The 16,574-nt window shown below is 32.4% G+C and overlaps 1 protein-coding gene across 1 annotated transcript in view; it reads right to left on the bottom strand.

The window, feature by feature from the left end:
- Window positions 1-4,242, bottom strand: part of LOC117100121 — a 6,946-nt gene extending 2,704 nt beyond the window's left edge. Inside the window, exon 1 of the mRNA XM_033239702.1 lies at window positions 4,138-4,242. Coding sequence (XP_033095593.1) covers window positions 4,138-4,180 — 43 coding nt within the window. The 5' untranslated portion in view covers window positions 4,181-4,242. The remainder of the gene's footprint in view (window positions 1-4,137) is intronic.
- Window positions 4,243-16,574: the final 12,332 nt, after the last annotated feature.

The following is a 16,574-nucleotide window of genomic DNA, read 5'->3' as shown; positions in this document are numbered from 1 at the left end:
CAATTGGCCTTCATTGTACTTTCATTTTGTTCCGAGATGGGAAGAAAGGCGTTTTACGTGAAAGACAGACGAGGCAGAATCTACTTCTACAGGCCGATAGGAGACTTGTGCCGATTTTCGGGCATCATGAGAACGAACGCCACGCAGGTGAGCATCGACATGTCGGAAGTCTTGCCGTTCACCACCTCCGCTACCCTGTCTCTTATACACATCTAGATGTGTATAAGAGACAGGGTTTTTATAAACAAGAATTAAATATATACAGCCACAAAAAATATGAAAAAAAATATACATATATATTTATTTATATTTTTATATTTAAACAATTAAATTTAAGAATTTCCTAGAAAACTTTTATAATTTTTATTAATCAATTTTACTGGTTTTTCTTTCTTTCTTTCTTTTTTTTTTTTTTTTTTTTTTTTTGGTGGCTGTACACCTAATAAATTTAGTCAAGAGAAGAAAGTAATGCTACAAAATAATAATAATAATAGACTTGGGCAAGTTTCACTGTATACTAAATTATGCAGTACAAAATGAAGAGAGATTGAACAGAGCAGATGACTTACTTATAATATAAATATGACATTATGACAATCATGACACTTAAATACAGACGTGAAGTTCTTGTATGTAATTTTCCCATTACACCCTAACAACAGAAACTTATAGATGAACAAAGAAATGTGTGTATTTAAAAAATGCTTACCCATAAAAACCATCATGTTACACCGAAAAAATGATAGAAACACTTCCAGTCACTGGAAGTGTTTTATTATCTAAATTATAATTATTCGGTTAAAAAATCAGGGAACACATTTTTTTAAATTTAATAATTTCTATGCTCAAGCTGATAATTTTTATGTTACTGCAAAATAAGCAAGTTAATTTAAAAATTATTTTTTTATGATTTTGGTCAGTTTCAAGGGACAGTACGTCTTTAAGACATAGTTCACTCATCACGTCACAACTTTGCCGTACCGATTGCCAAATTGTTGGTTTTGTACGGAATGTCTTTTTTTAATTTGATGTCATTTGTAAATTATTCAAATTTAATATGTAAAACTTTATATTAATAGCTGGGTTATTTTTTTATTTTTTTTTTTCATTTTTGTTAGAACCAACAGAGATAACGATAATGATAAATTTTACCTCAGTGACGTTTCTGGTCCAATCAGGTACCTTTCCTCAGACTGATTACATGTTGGGATTAGTCATATCCCGGCGTTGATGTTTGGTTACGCCGTCTAACGCCCGGTGTTTGACTGTAGCACGTTCCCCTCGGCCCCCTGCCTTTGCTTTCTTGGATAGGTTGTCATAAATGTGCGAAAGTTCATACCCCCCTATATCTCTGTTCATGTTTTTAGGTTGTTTTCTTATGAACATTGCTTCTTTTATTTTCCTTTTTTCTGATTCTCTTTCTTTTCCCAAAATGTTAACAACCAGAGACGTATGTGGATAAAGTAAAGTTAATGTTGAGTGATGAAAAAGTATATGGCAGGTTAAAATCTAATCCGACAAAGAAATACAAAGAAAAAATAATTAAAGTGCTTGGAAAGCTTCATAATGAAAGAAGATTAGTTATAGTCAAAAACTGAAATTATACCCCATAGCAGAAGTGACGCCAAGAATGTATTGCCTGCCGAAAATTCATAAAGAAAATTGGCCGTTGAGACCAATAGTCGACATTATAAGCAGCGTTTATTACAACGTCTCCAAGTTCTTAGCGATGGATATACTGAAACCATTGGTGGGGCAAACATTTCATGTCACAAATTCGAAGCAGATGGCTAAAGAATTACAGGATATTGTGGTGAGTGAAATGGTATCTTTTGATGTGATTTCCCTTTCCACAAAAAAAATCTACTGGCGGACTCAACACTACCACAGGGAACGAATTTAAACGTCGAAAGCATTATGGACCAACTCTGGGGATCAACGCAACATATTTCTCCTTCAACATGAAGGAATCACAATGGGCTCACCAGTAAGCACAATCATCGCAAATATCTATCTTGAATGGTTAGAGCAGACAGCAATAGAAAACGCATCTGAACATATTAAACTAAAGTATTGGAAGAGATATGTGGAAGATATCTTTGCAATAATTCCTCATGATGCTGATAAGGCACTAAACGACCATTTAAATCCAATCGATACAACTGGTAATATAAAATTTACCACTGAACTTATGACGAATAATACGATTGCTTTCCTTGATATGCAAATTTTAAGCGTCAGAACGGCAGCCTATCGACAAAAATATACCGTAAACCAACGCATACTGAACAATACTTGAATTTTCTCTCAAATCACCCACTGGATCGAACACAAACTAAGTGTTGTAGAAACGTTGATAGATAGAGCAGAAATAGTAGTTAGTGAACAAAGTGAAAATCAGAAAGAAATAAACCACATAAAGACAGTACTTGGTAATTGTAATTACCCAAAGTGGACTATTAACAGAGTAATCAAGAGAAGAAAGGAGAAAAAACAGAAGGGGGTTTCCGGAATTAAGGAGGATAAGGAAAAAAGCAAAGGCAGTGTTGGCTTGCCATACATAAAAGGGCTATCTGAGAAAATTAGAGGAATATTACATCAGTATAACGTAAATGCATTCTTCATTCCTATAAAAAAAATTAAACAAGGCCTTGTCCATCCGAAAGACAAAATCAAAAAAGAGATAACTGTGGGGTAATTTATGAGGTATCATGTTTGAACTGTGATAGTGTATATATCGGCGAGACGGGAAGAACGCTTAATAAACGGATTAGTGAGCACAAAAAAGATGTAACATCATTTAATACTGGAGTTAAATCCAGAACAGCAAGATCGTCTGTGTCGAATGTGCCACATAAATCCGCAATAACAGACCACATGGTCCAGCTTAATCATGTTACCAATTGGGATGTTAAAAATTTTGGAAAAAGAAAGCGAATCAGAAAAAAGGAAAATAAAAGAAGCCATTTTCATAAGGAAACAACCTAAAAACATGAACAGAGATATAGGGGGGGGGGAACTTTCGCACATTTATGACAACTTATGTTAAATATCGGTTAGTTGCTGGTGGTGACTTTTAATGACTAGTATAACACAGTTCCTTTTAGTACACTGCAAACTTTTATTCACACAAACTGTACGTGGTTACAATCAGCTAAACTCCAGGTTTCAGATGTTAGAGAACCCTTTTTGAGTGGAGTCAGCTCAGCTCTGTACTTTTCTTCTGTGTACTCCTAACTACTAAATTGAATCTAACTACTGAATCAGTGATATGGGGGTGTTTGCCTATTATACTTTAGGTAATGGGGGTGTGTCTCAAGTAAGTCACCCCATACCTTTAGAGTTTCTGATTGGATCATAGAGAAATTCTTTCTCTATGATTTAGTAACTTGTTTACCAAAAAACTGCCAATTAAGATGTATCACAAACTTCAGAGCTTAGACTCAAAACTGACAATCATAGATTCACAGTGTGAGAAAGGCCAAGTCCAACTGACTAGGGTAAAGTTATACAATGTCCAGTTATATTATTAGATTATCTGTATACTCAAGTTGTCCATTAAAACTGTCAAACCAATTTAAGGCATATATCGGGTGAAGGGTATCAATTCCAATGGTTATGCAAGTTAATACCTTTGAACCTTAATACTACATTACACTTAATCAAGAAAGCAAAGGCAAAGGGGAATGTGCTACCGTCAAACACCGGACGTTAGAGGGCGTAACCAAACATCAAGGCCGGGATAAGACCAATCCCAACATGTAATCAGTCTAAGGAAAGGTACCTGATTGGACCATTATTATTATCTCTGTTGGTTCTAACAAAAAAGAAAAAATAACCCAGCTATAATTTTATAGAACCAAATGAAAATTTTCAATGACTTTATATTAATGTTTTTGTGCAATCTCATAATTTTTAAATGTATATTTTTGTAAGTGCAATAATTTTAGCTTTTGGCTACTTTCTGTAAACTTTTATTCCTGAACAAAATAAAATAAAATAAATTCAGACAGTAACAAATTACTGGGACAAATTTTACCTAGTTGTCTTTATATTATTTAGTTTGTATTCAAATTTATTTTTGGCTAACACGTAATTAAACAAAAATGAAATAATGAATCACGTAGGCCTGCTTACCTCCTACAATCATGATCACGTACATAAATGCATTCATGTTCATAGTGTTACTTCTTTGATGGTAGCTAAAATAGAATAACAAGATACAAGGACGAATTAAAAAAAGCCCAACTCTGTTAATAAGAAAGCAATTTTCAAATGCTGCTTCAACTAAAAACTGAAAATAAAAGACCAAGCACTTAAAACTAAATACATATAAACAAGATACAAATGACAATGAACACTATTAAGCATATAGAAAAATAAGAGATGCAATCCCATTTGCCTTAAATTGAGGTTCCATGCTCAGGAGAAAATGTTTGATTGTCACCAGGGCGAAGGTATTTTGTTCTACGTATGACATAAGATATTCTTTTACTTTATAGGTAATGACAATATCAGCGCATAAAAGTAATACTAAATTGTCTTTAGATGCTAAGGAAACACAGCCCAAATTAATTACAATATTTGCTAATTCCTCACCCCTTAAACAATACCACCACTCTCACTTACAGCTGCTAGGTTTGATGATGATGATGATGATGATGACGACGATGATAACGATAACGATTACGATGATGACGACGACGACGACAACAACGACGACGACGACGATAACGATGATGATGATGATGATGATGATGATGATGATGATGATGATGATGATGATGATGATGGATGGCCTTATATAGCACAAATAAACGAGGTCTCTATGCGCTCGGGACTAGATGTTGCACTTTTAAATAACTTTCTCCTCCCCTGAGGGTCACTTCATGTCCTCTGCAGCCAGTAAACCGGCGCACTTTCATCTGTCCACGACAAGGGCCGAGTGAACCTGTACACCGGGGTAACCCCCTACTTATTTCGAAAGATGTACTGGGTTCTTTAAAGTGCACATGAACATTTATGTACACTGGGCCTACGGGTTATAGTCCTTATCCGAGAAGACTTGTTCAATCACCAGAACTTAGACTGCCCTCCCATTTTGATTTCAATATTTATTTTATTTAATAAACTTCTCACTTATAAAAATATGGTTGAAGGAGACAGGCCAACATGTGACTAAAACCTCTTAAAGGGCCAACTCCTTACTATTGAAATACAAACAGAAATATAAATCTAAACATGACAGTACAAACACAAAAAAATAAATAAAATTTGAAAAAAAAAAAGTGAAAAATGTCACAATGACAATAAAGGAATAAGAAAAATCGCTTCGTTTCTAGAAGCCGTCAAGGTTAAAAATTTCCAATTCATAATACACATAAGATAATTTAAAGAATAATAAATAATGATTTATTGTAATATTATTTAATTATAAGAAGAAATTTAAAATAATAATAATATGGTAGCACATGATACTGGATAAATGATAATTGTTGACTAGGAAAAAAAAATTCTAGAAATCACCCTATTGTATAAGTAAGAGAAGCTATGACGTTTTGCATTTTGAGTACTACTGTAAATGTTTATGCCTAGCTAGGCTACACCCAGTTTCTAACTTATAATACATAAAAGAATAAATAATAGTTGTGATACAAAAACTCTTAGCATCCAAAACCTATTGTAGAGCAACATCAAGACAAACAACCTTTGGAACCAATGTTACAATGGTAAAGTCCATTGTTGGGTGGTTTTTGACAGGGGTGGCTTTTAACAGGGGTGGCCTTCTTCCTACATTCCTTTCGCCATGGGAGGGCAGTCTAAGTTCTGGTGATTGAACAAGTCTTCTCGGATAAAGATTATAACCCGTAGAGGCCCAGTGTACATAAATGCTCATGTGCACTTTAAAGAACCCAGTACATCTTTCGAAATAAGTAGGGGGTTACCCCGGTGTACAGGTTCACTCGGCCCTTGTCGTGGACAGATGAAAGTGCGCCGGTTTACTGGCTGCAGAGGACATGAAGTGACCCTCAGGGGAGGAGAAAGTTATTTAAAAGTGCAACATCTAGTCCCGAGCGCATAGAGACCTCGTTTATTTGCGCTATATAAGGCCATCATCATCATCATCATCATCATCATCATCATCATCATCATCATCATCATCGTTATCGTCGTCGTCGTTGTTGTCGTCGTCGTCGTCATCATCGTAATCGTCATCGTTATCATCGTCGTCATCATCATCATCATCATCAAACCTAGCAGCTGTAAGTGAGAGTGGTGGTATTGTTTAAGGGGTGAGGAAAAAGAATAAGGGGAACACGAATTACCAAAGAAAATAGAAATCATCTAAAATAGAAATTACCAATAAAAATTTTCACCATAAATCTATATACAATTTAAAAAAACCATAAAAATAATAAACATTAAAGACAATAAACATAATAAAAGTAATGGCAAAAAAGAAAATTGAACGGAACATACATCCCAGGTCACAGCTTGACGAACCAAACATATGCAGGGCACAACAAAGCAAACAGCAAAAGATACAGAAATGTTTAAAATCAGTCAGTAAACTATTAATTACAGATAAAATTTGAAGGTCATGATTTGATTATTATTTATATTAGACAGCAATTTTCCCACGTCGGGTTGAAACTCGCATTCAAAATGGAATAACTACATAATATTGCAATTTCACTAATTTTTATATTTATTCTATATAATAACCACAAAAATTGATAAAATATTTCATAATAAAGGTAAAAATAATAAAGACAATAAAATTAATTATGAAAAAATGGCAAATAATAATTTTTTTTAAATGAGAATACAGAAGAAAAACTGCCACCGATAAACATTATTATTATTATTATTATTAATAACAATAATAATAATAATAATAATAATAATAATAATAATAATAATAATAATAATAATAATAATAATAATAATAATAATAATAATAATAATAATTATAAAGAAAATATGATTCTTTACAGTTTCATTTCACTGTTCTCACTTTTATTTTATTACATTCTCCTATCAACAGAAATTAATTCAAGGTTTGTTATTAGCCCAAAAAAATATTGTCATTGCATTTAAAAATACAAATATCATGTGATAATAAGTAAATACTACTGTAGATATCACAAAGGAAAAAGGTAATTTAAGAAACTTAATGGTAATAATTAAGTAAGGTATTTGAGTAAATAATTGTTTTGTTTGGATAAAAGTAATTCAATAAGCTTCCATAACTGCATAACTGACAATTTATTATTTTGGAGATATTAAGCAAAACGTGTAATTTATTTAGCCCTGAAATTTGTTAGTATTGATTTCATGGTTAATATATTCAAACAGAAAAATAATGTCTCTTCCAGTGTAGCACACATTTTTTCTATAAATATTGAGTTTTGGGCTCAAAATGTCAGTTATGCCCTTTTGCCGTGGGGTTTCTGATTTAAGACATGTTGACAAACTTTGGCAAAAGGATACACGTAGACAGTTTAGTTCTTTTCAACGCAATTAAGGTGCTAGATCGAGGACCCTCTAGGTAGGAGGCCTTAGGGACCATCATAGATCTGGGGCCCCGCACAAGAGCACACAGGCGTTACGCCACTGCGTGCAGGATGCATGCGTATGCGTATGTGAAATAGAACTTATGTTTAGTTAGAATGCTCGTATGATTGTTTCACTGTCTACGTTAAACCCATAAGGATATAATAAGAATACTAGAGCGCTAACTACAATGCATTCGATGTTCGAAATAAGCAGAACTGTGTGAGTGTACCATCCAAAATGGCTGCCATGGATTCAGCCAATCAAATTTCGCCTAAGCACTATCATTTTTAAATGGCGCCCTCAATTTACACAGAAAGTTCAGTACAGCCAGTTACCCGTATGCTTGGAACTCGAGCGTTGCGGTAAATGGGTGTAATGTACACGATTATACCTGTTTGCCATGTTATTTGCTATAAATAAACAAAGTAAAATTGCCTTTTTGCCATGGTTATTTGCTGAATAAACGTTGTAGTACTGCCTTTTTGTCACAGTTATTTGCTAAATAATCGTTTTACTTGTCCCTTTTTGCCATTGTTATTTTTAGTTAAAATGTGAATTGTTATTATGCCATGGTTAATTATTTTTATCAAACAGTTACTATTTTCCTATAGCTTTATTTCCATAGTATTAAACCGTAGGCCTATGTCATTCAAAGTAAGGCAAAGTTATATATCATGTTTGCCTAACATTAACTAAATATATGCTACTGTCAAGAATCATTATTTAACCAATTTCTATTTACAAACTGTGAGTACGCAAAGAGTAAGAATAATAAAAATATTAAAACTTAACAAGCAGCCTTCATTGTAACCAGGGAGAAAGTTCTCTTCTGATTGGTTGTCTGATGAAAGAACGTCACGCTTCAGCGTATCACAGCCGCGCCTATCTTTGCAGTTATGCCCTTTTGCCTTGGGATTTTACTGAAAAACCTTGGGAATTTTTTCCATGCCTCTATCTAGCCCGGGAGCCACTTTTTTAACAATTTTTTTTATGTCAACATGTGTAACATGATTTACTGACTCAACTAGGCTATATAACTCAATTTCGCCAAAAAATGTCAAGTTATGCCCTTTTGTTATGGGGAAGGTGGGCAGTATAGGAGGAGCCGGCCGCGAACATGTTGGCTATGATCACGGTGCCCATGCCTTAAAATGGATATGAAACCATTTTCAAAAATCCAATGAATGAAGGTTTTGGAATCCTTGGGTAGTCAATAAACCAGTCACAAAATACTAACCTTGAACAATTTGTTGAATTTGAGAAATTAATAAAAACATTTGTAAAGTAATTTCTCCGAAAAATGGCCGATATGTCGATACGCCATCTTTGTTTTCATACGAATTCTAAACCCACTGCGATCGTTCAGATAATTTGAAACAACCGCGTTATATTCCCGACTGTAAGTGATTTGTGATTGGTCAATCAAATTGCACTTTGACACGATAATCGCCGACGACAAGTAAACAAACAAGATGCCGAACGGTTGTTGTGTATTCGGCTTCAATAGAACGCAAATAAATCACCCAAAAGTATCGTTTTTCCTCTTTCCCAAGAAAGATAAAAATATAAAAACTTTTAATAAGTGGGTAGAATAAAGGACAACGAGGAAGAAGATGTTGAGGAAATGCCATCTCAGACCAAAAAAGAAAAACAACGAAATCTATATACCGACGAAAACGGGAGGTTGAAAGTGTAAGTAAAGTAGCTAGGCCTAGGTAGCATATTAGCTAGGCATGGCCTAGCCTAGTCTAGTTAGGGTGGGGGTGGTGGCTAGCCCTCGGCGGCCCTACCCTACGTAGGCCTAGCAATTTTGCGCCAACGATTGCTATGAAGATGATGCACAAAATCGTACCTTACTAATCTAGGCCTATACTACTTCTTAGGCCTAGCAGCAGCAGTTCTGGGGTCTACTATCTACACTACTGGGCCTAAATCTTATGCATTTGCCGTAAATACTAATCACATGTTTCAGCTAGTATTTGCTTTAGAACCTACCAAGCACCCTCTTTTACCCCTGGGTGGAGGCAATGATAACGCCTTGCCAAATGACTAACTAGTGTAGAATAATTGTTATACAGTATTTTCGTACTGTATAACATTGTAAATACTTTTTTGAAATAGTCATTTTCTTGGATTTTCCTGAGCACCGACATCTGAAACCTTGCAGTGATGGGCTTGTTAGTCATTTGCAAGATGTAACCACGTAAACGGACATGCAAATAGATACAGAATTCTCCAACCATAGACACCAGAAAAAATATGTTGAAATACAAACTACACTAGTGAAGTGACTTTCGGGGGGAATTTTTGGGGGTAAGGCATTGTACAATACGTTTAATATTGGGTGTCCGAGGTTTTCCAATGACTTTCTAAACAATGATGACAAGATTTTGGATTTCTAGAAACCGTTTCATATCCATTTTAACCGCTCGGCCATTTTGCTCGCTCGATATTATTATCTTTGATCAAAATTGTTATAAAATGAATTGTGAACCTATTTAAAAAAAGAGCCTTAAAAATTCAAAATGAAGAAAGGTAAATAAAAAAAATATCCTGACAGTTGGTTCTTACTACAAATAAGGTTAACATTATCATCATTGGCACTTTCACAATTAACTTATTCTTCCAACTCCATCAAAAGCATTTATGCAAACATTTGAACAAACCTTATTTATATTATTTAATTGAAATGGGAATCCAGACAAAATAAGCAGAAAGACAATGTACTGTGGAAAAGATAACGGAAGGTTAAAATGACAAATATCCATTTGGAACCCTAAAATTGCCAGAGAGAAAAAACATTGTGGAGCACAGAACCCAATTGTTATTTTGTAGGGAAATTGCAAGCATTGTCGCTGAATTGATCTGGTATTGTAAACCCAATTAGATGGCGAATTGGCTTATAAAAAGCTTAGTAATATATTTTGTAGGATATTATAAAGGCTTGATATAAATTTATTTTATTATTATACTGATAATGCGTCAGACGAAGTTTTGTGTTATATCAAACTATAAAAATCAATATAAAAACTGTACATTACATACTATAGAGCTTACAACATGTTAATTCTATTTCTGAGTTAATAACCTGCGCTATGAGACTTTAATTTAATTAGACAGAATTTAAAAGTATCTATGGGTAAAAAATCAAATTATATAAAATATTTCGGTTTAATTAATGCTATTTTCCAAAATTATCGTGACAAACTAATTGATCTACATTTTAAAAGAGAGCCGCTACTATCACTATAAAATGTTCAAAGGAAGCTGTTTTGTATACAGAGTTTTAGTCTCAGTTTATCATCAAAATATTATTATTAACTTCAAAATCACAGCAAAGGCTGCTAAATAATTTGCTAAAATATAAGTACTTTAACCCTCAAGGCACGTAAGAAATGAAAGAAAAAAAACATAACAGGTTTTATGGATATTAATTAAAATTTATATTATAGAAGGCCGTATACATGTACTCTTAATACCAAGTCAATTTACTTGAAGTTTAGATTGATTCATAAAATTATTTCCACCAAACATAATAAATGCTAACTTAATAAAAAAAAAATAGAGGGCTCAAGTCACTAAATCACTCGACTCGATACGATACTAAGTTTAAATGTCGTAACGCTCGAGTGTATCAATGTTCTTTCTATATGTTTACCTATGGTAGGCCTACGGAATCTTACCGATTTATAGAATGTACGTCTGTAAATAACTGTGAGCTTCTTGCATGTTATTAAATGCTAGTACTACAACAATAACAGGTAGTACCCCTTCTGTAAAGTGTAGCAGGGGTGGCGCCAGGATTTACCCGACGTGAGTGGGGGCTGAGGTCCCCGACGAGGGGTCAGATTACCCCGTCGAAAGCAAAGTGGGCGTGGTCGAGCCGCTCGATTAAAATACTTCGAAGGTGGTCCTGGGGGCGAAGCCCCCGAAAAAAATGACAATTTATGGGTTTCAAAGGCTTATTTAATCGATTTTAAAGTCTACCAATAGGCATAGGGTATGTAGAAAATACATATCATTTGTTTTTCTCCCCTACGAATTGTGCTTTTTCTCCGACCGGGGAGGGGGGGGGAAGGAGGTCTCCCTGACGGGAGTCTTGCCCCCCCCCCCGTTGTCACCACCCCTGGAGTGTAGTACCAGTAGTAGAGATGTTATCAGAGGAGAGAGAAAGACTAAGCCTTACGACAGGCTGAGTCAGGTTCTACCTGGCACCACTGGTCTAGGTCCCCTAGCTCATGTCCTAAGCCTGACAACAACAATCACGCTTCACAGAATAAAACTTTGAAAAAAAATTGAAAACAAATTTGGAACAATAATAAATAATAATAATAATAATAATAATAATAATAATAATAATAATAATAATTTAAATCATTTTGGCATTAAATTACTTGGCCTAAGCCTTGTAATCAAGAACCTACAGTACAGTACCATTTACTAGGCCTATAATTAGTAACTAGTCCTCATTCATTCAACCATTCATTAGTGCTCTGCCATTTTGGCAGGTCCTTATGGCATCTATTATGTTAGAGATGTCTATTTCCTCAGCCATTTTTTTTAAATTTAAAAATAACTTTCACCCTGTTTCATTTGATCAAGATATGTTTTTCTTTTCCTTTCCTCTTGCGCTTTCCCCTGAAACTAAACCTGTTTTATGTAGTTAGTGACCCAGACCTCTCTGCCTATATATGTATAATTTTCAGTAGTTCTAGGCATTAGAAATTAATTATCAAAAAATTTAAAAAATGTTCACAGTATGCAACTCAAGATCAAATAAACTTTTTTTCTACTCGTGCAGCTCAATATTACATTTGTCATTTTAAACGGCCCATTAGTCACTTATTAGCGTGGTAACACCAATGTTTTTTTTTCCTTTTTTTCTTTTTTAAATCAGACAGCTTCATTATCTCAGGTTTAATTGTTTTTATATTTCAGTTTTTAATACATGTTAAATTAAATGATGCTTAAAATTATGTTTTCATGATCAAAATTTAAAAATTTACACCATTTGTGACATTTTCAGATAGACATTATAGTAATAAATAGGTCAATTAAGGTCAATCAAAGGTATTTTATGTTTAATAGCCTACTGTGTGATATCCTAGTGGTTCGTTAGTGGGCATGTTTTAATGTCAAATTATACTTAAACTAAAAAAATCCGATTTAAAAAAATAGAATTCATTACGGCAGCCATTTTAAGACCATTCGATTTCATTAGGTCAAGGTCATTTAGTAGCCATCCTGAATTTCTAGATAACTGCAATGTAAAACATATATAAATGTTAAGAATTTTTATTTTTAATGTTTACTGTATATAGTAAAAAATTCAACCGTAAGCACATTATTATTATATTGGAAAGATTTTTTTTAATGCTGATTATTATTTATTTATGTACAGTAAACATATATGCTTTACATGGTGGCCATCGTTAATTTGGTTGCAAAATCACCTTGACCAAAAACGTACGCCATAATACCTCTGATTAAATAGTTCCAATCAAAAATTGAATTATGCAAGCTTAAGTATGGTCTTCCTATAAATCAAGACTACTAATAAACCATTAAGATATCATACGGTATTTAACATAAGATGACATTGAATGACCTTAACTGACCTATATATTATCCTAATGACCATCTGACCGTGTCACAAATGATATATTTTCCTGACCATTATCAAAACATCAGAAATCTAATTGGAAGAAGTTTTAAAAGCTAAGATATTAATAAATATAAGTTTTGCACGGCAGCCATTTTGAAATTAAAGATGGCCGGCAAAATGACCTTAAATGAAATACTGTAGTTCCTAGTAAAACATTGATTTTGAGAGCTTGAGTATTATTCTGATGTAAAACATAACAGTTAGTTATTGAGATACCATACAATTTTTTAACTTAAATGACCTTAAACGAATGACCTTAAATAAACAATTTTACAGCTCTGGAAGAAATATGTCATAATACCATTTTTTTTAAATGTCTTTTTTTTTTAGTTCCTATTTATATGCATTAAAGTATCGTAGAAAAATAATTTCAAAATAAAACGAATTTACAAAATATTGGACGAGTACTTTCACACTTCAAAAGAATTCAAATTACGTTAGTACAGTAAAGAGAAAGGACCAGCAGAGTATTCAGTATGTACAGTAGTAGGTAAATGGAAGGTACCACTTCAGTGAGTGAGGCTGATACAAACGCGTATGTGTTCACGAAATATAATGGAATAAATATAATATATAAGTGACCATGCTAATACCTAAAATAAGTCAATACATGACGGATAAAAAATGTATGTTTATCACAACATTTTAGCATGTATTGTATAATCCGTTTTTACCATATTTTTTACCAGTAGGATCTTACTTGCTTTAACAATATTAAATAAAATTATTATTGGCTCATGTTCTTCTCTATTCCAAAGTTTTTTCTCTAAAAAATAAACGACCACTGTTCCTCCACGCTTAAATACAGTACAGGCGTAAGTTATTATATTGGGTTTTTTGGAAGAGCTAATGAAATAGAAATTGTATTAGTTATGTTGGTGTTATTATTTATTTAGGAGATTATACTACATAGCTTGCTTGTGATTGGCTATGCTATGTCACTGAAAGAAAATTATTGATATTAGATGATTGGTTCATGAGATCATGTGAATATAGGATTGTTTTTGATTATTTCACATACCAAAGATGGTTTTGTATAATATGTGAGGAAAATTTGAATTTAGTTTTAATTGCTCTTCAAGACTGAAGTTTGCCATACTTCCGGCCTAGACGTCGTGATTGCCTGTACGTAAATGTGGATTGATGAGAACTGAAATAAACTCAGAATTTGAAGTTAAGGCATATTTTTGTTGGCTGAATTGAAATGAAGACGTATCTTTCTACTGGTGTTAGTGGCAATGAGTCTGTGCTAACTATGTTATATATCAATTAGTAGCAAATTGATAAGAATAAAAAACTATTGTAATAACAATACAAGAAGACGAGATGTATTGATGACAGAAGACAGTAATATTAATATTATTACAGCAGTTACATAATAATATTATATTACATTATGTGGTGACAACTACGTTATAGTTTCTAATAAGAAATCAAATAATTTTTAATAAGAATAAATGGTAAGAAATCTTATTTTTGATTCAATAGCAATAAGTGAACAAATTCTTATTATTTTCTATTAAAAAAAATGGTAGGCATAAGAATAAATGAACATAAATCTTATTCAATGCAATCAGAATAACAATAAGATTTCATATTAGATTTAATAAAAATTTCTTATAGAAACTATTTACAATAAGAAAAAATTATTTCCTATTCGATTCGCTAAGGTTTTCGATAAGAAATCAAAAAGGATATAATTAGAATAAAATAAGAAATCCTATTTTATATTGTTAAATGAAAATAAAATGAATAAATATAATCTTATATCTGTAAAATAACAAATTATAAGTAAGCATATTATAAATATAGGTCTATTCGCTAAGGTTTTCAATAACAAATCAAAAAGGATATAATTAGAATTAAATAAGATATGCTATTTTATATTGTTAAATGAAAACAAAATGAATGAATATAATCTTATACCTGTAAAATAACAAATTATAAGCAATCATAACGGGGAAAAGTAAGAATCAATAGATCGAAATCAATAAAGGTGATTCACAAAAGATTCCTACAGGATTGAAAGGGTTTTCCTGGGATATTACAATTTTAATGTTCTCGTAAGAATAATAATATAAGATACTTGAAACATGGAGGAATTAATTTAAACAAATTCATCCATGCTTGAAAGCACCTGAACAATTACCACATGCAAGTGTGACTATGGAGAACATCAATAACAGTAATCATTCAAGCAGAAATATTTGTTGTTATGTAACCTCTATTGTATGATAATATTAATAATACTAGAAATTGCAAGTGAAGTGCTGCGAAGTACAACTGCATATAAATGTTCTTCTAACAAAATTATTTATGCGAGTTAAGTGAAAATAATGAATAATAAAAATATAACAAATAATATGAGACACGACCCATTGTCTATATTAGAACATTGGGTAACAAAGTCGTAATTTTTCATTTTTGTCAAAAAATGGTAGTGGCTATCGGCACTCCCGCAGTGCCAAAAAAAAAGCTGCTGTTTTCTATCGGCACTGCCGCAGTGCCAAAAAGCTGCCGTTTTCTATCGGCACTGCCGCAGTGCCAAAAAGTTGCTGCTTTCTATCGGCACTGCCACAGTGCGAAAAGCTGCTGTTAATTAATCGAATCGATGTTTTTATCGATAGATGACATTGGTATAATCCATAATTCATAATTTTATTTCACTCAAAAAGTAATGAGACTGGTTAGGCAAAAAGGAAACATGTCCCTGTACAAGATGCCTACCAGAGAAACAATGATAATGTTAATGGCAAAGACATAATAATAATAATAATAATCATAATAATAATAATAATCATAATAATAATAATAATAATAATAATAACAATAACAATAATAATAATAATAAATAAATAAACAGATAAATTAATCATAATAATAATAAGTAAATAATAATAATGAATGAAGATCAAAGTATAGCATTAAAGTGCATTCAGTTATTTATTAAAACAAGATTTGGAGGGTTGGACCGTCATGAAGGTGTTGTATTAATGATGTTCTAAATATTTGCCTTTATTATATCATAATTGATTAGGTCTAGCTTAGCCTATATTATTAACATTATATTATATTTGTTTTTAAATTAGTAATTTAAATAATTATTTTTAATTGAATTATTAAATGTATACATTATATATTATATAGGCCTAGGCATATACATAAAACAAAAAATAAACAAACAATAATAATAATAATAATAATAATAATAATAATAATAATAATAATAATAACTTTACGATAGTTTGATTAATGAGATAGTAATAATCAGCATATTAAATAAAATTACGTCTATGCAAAACCTAAAATAAAACGTTATCTATTTGATTCTGTTTAAAAAAAAAATCTT

The sequence above is a fragment of the Anneissia japonica genome, unplaced genomic scaffold, assembly GCF_011630105.1.
Source record: "Anneissia japonica isolate Jap-2015-1 unplaced genomic scaffold, ASM1163010v1 scaffold287926_len136070_cov111, whole genome shotgun sequence".
Classification (NCBI taxonomy): domain Eukaryota; kingdom Metazoa; phylum Echinodermata; class Crinoidea; order Comatulida; family Comatulidae; genus Anneissia; species Anneissia japonica.
The sequence above is the reverse complement of the archived record's forward strand: the minus strand, read 5'-3'. Positions and strand labels throughout refer to the sequence as shown.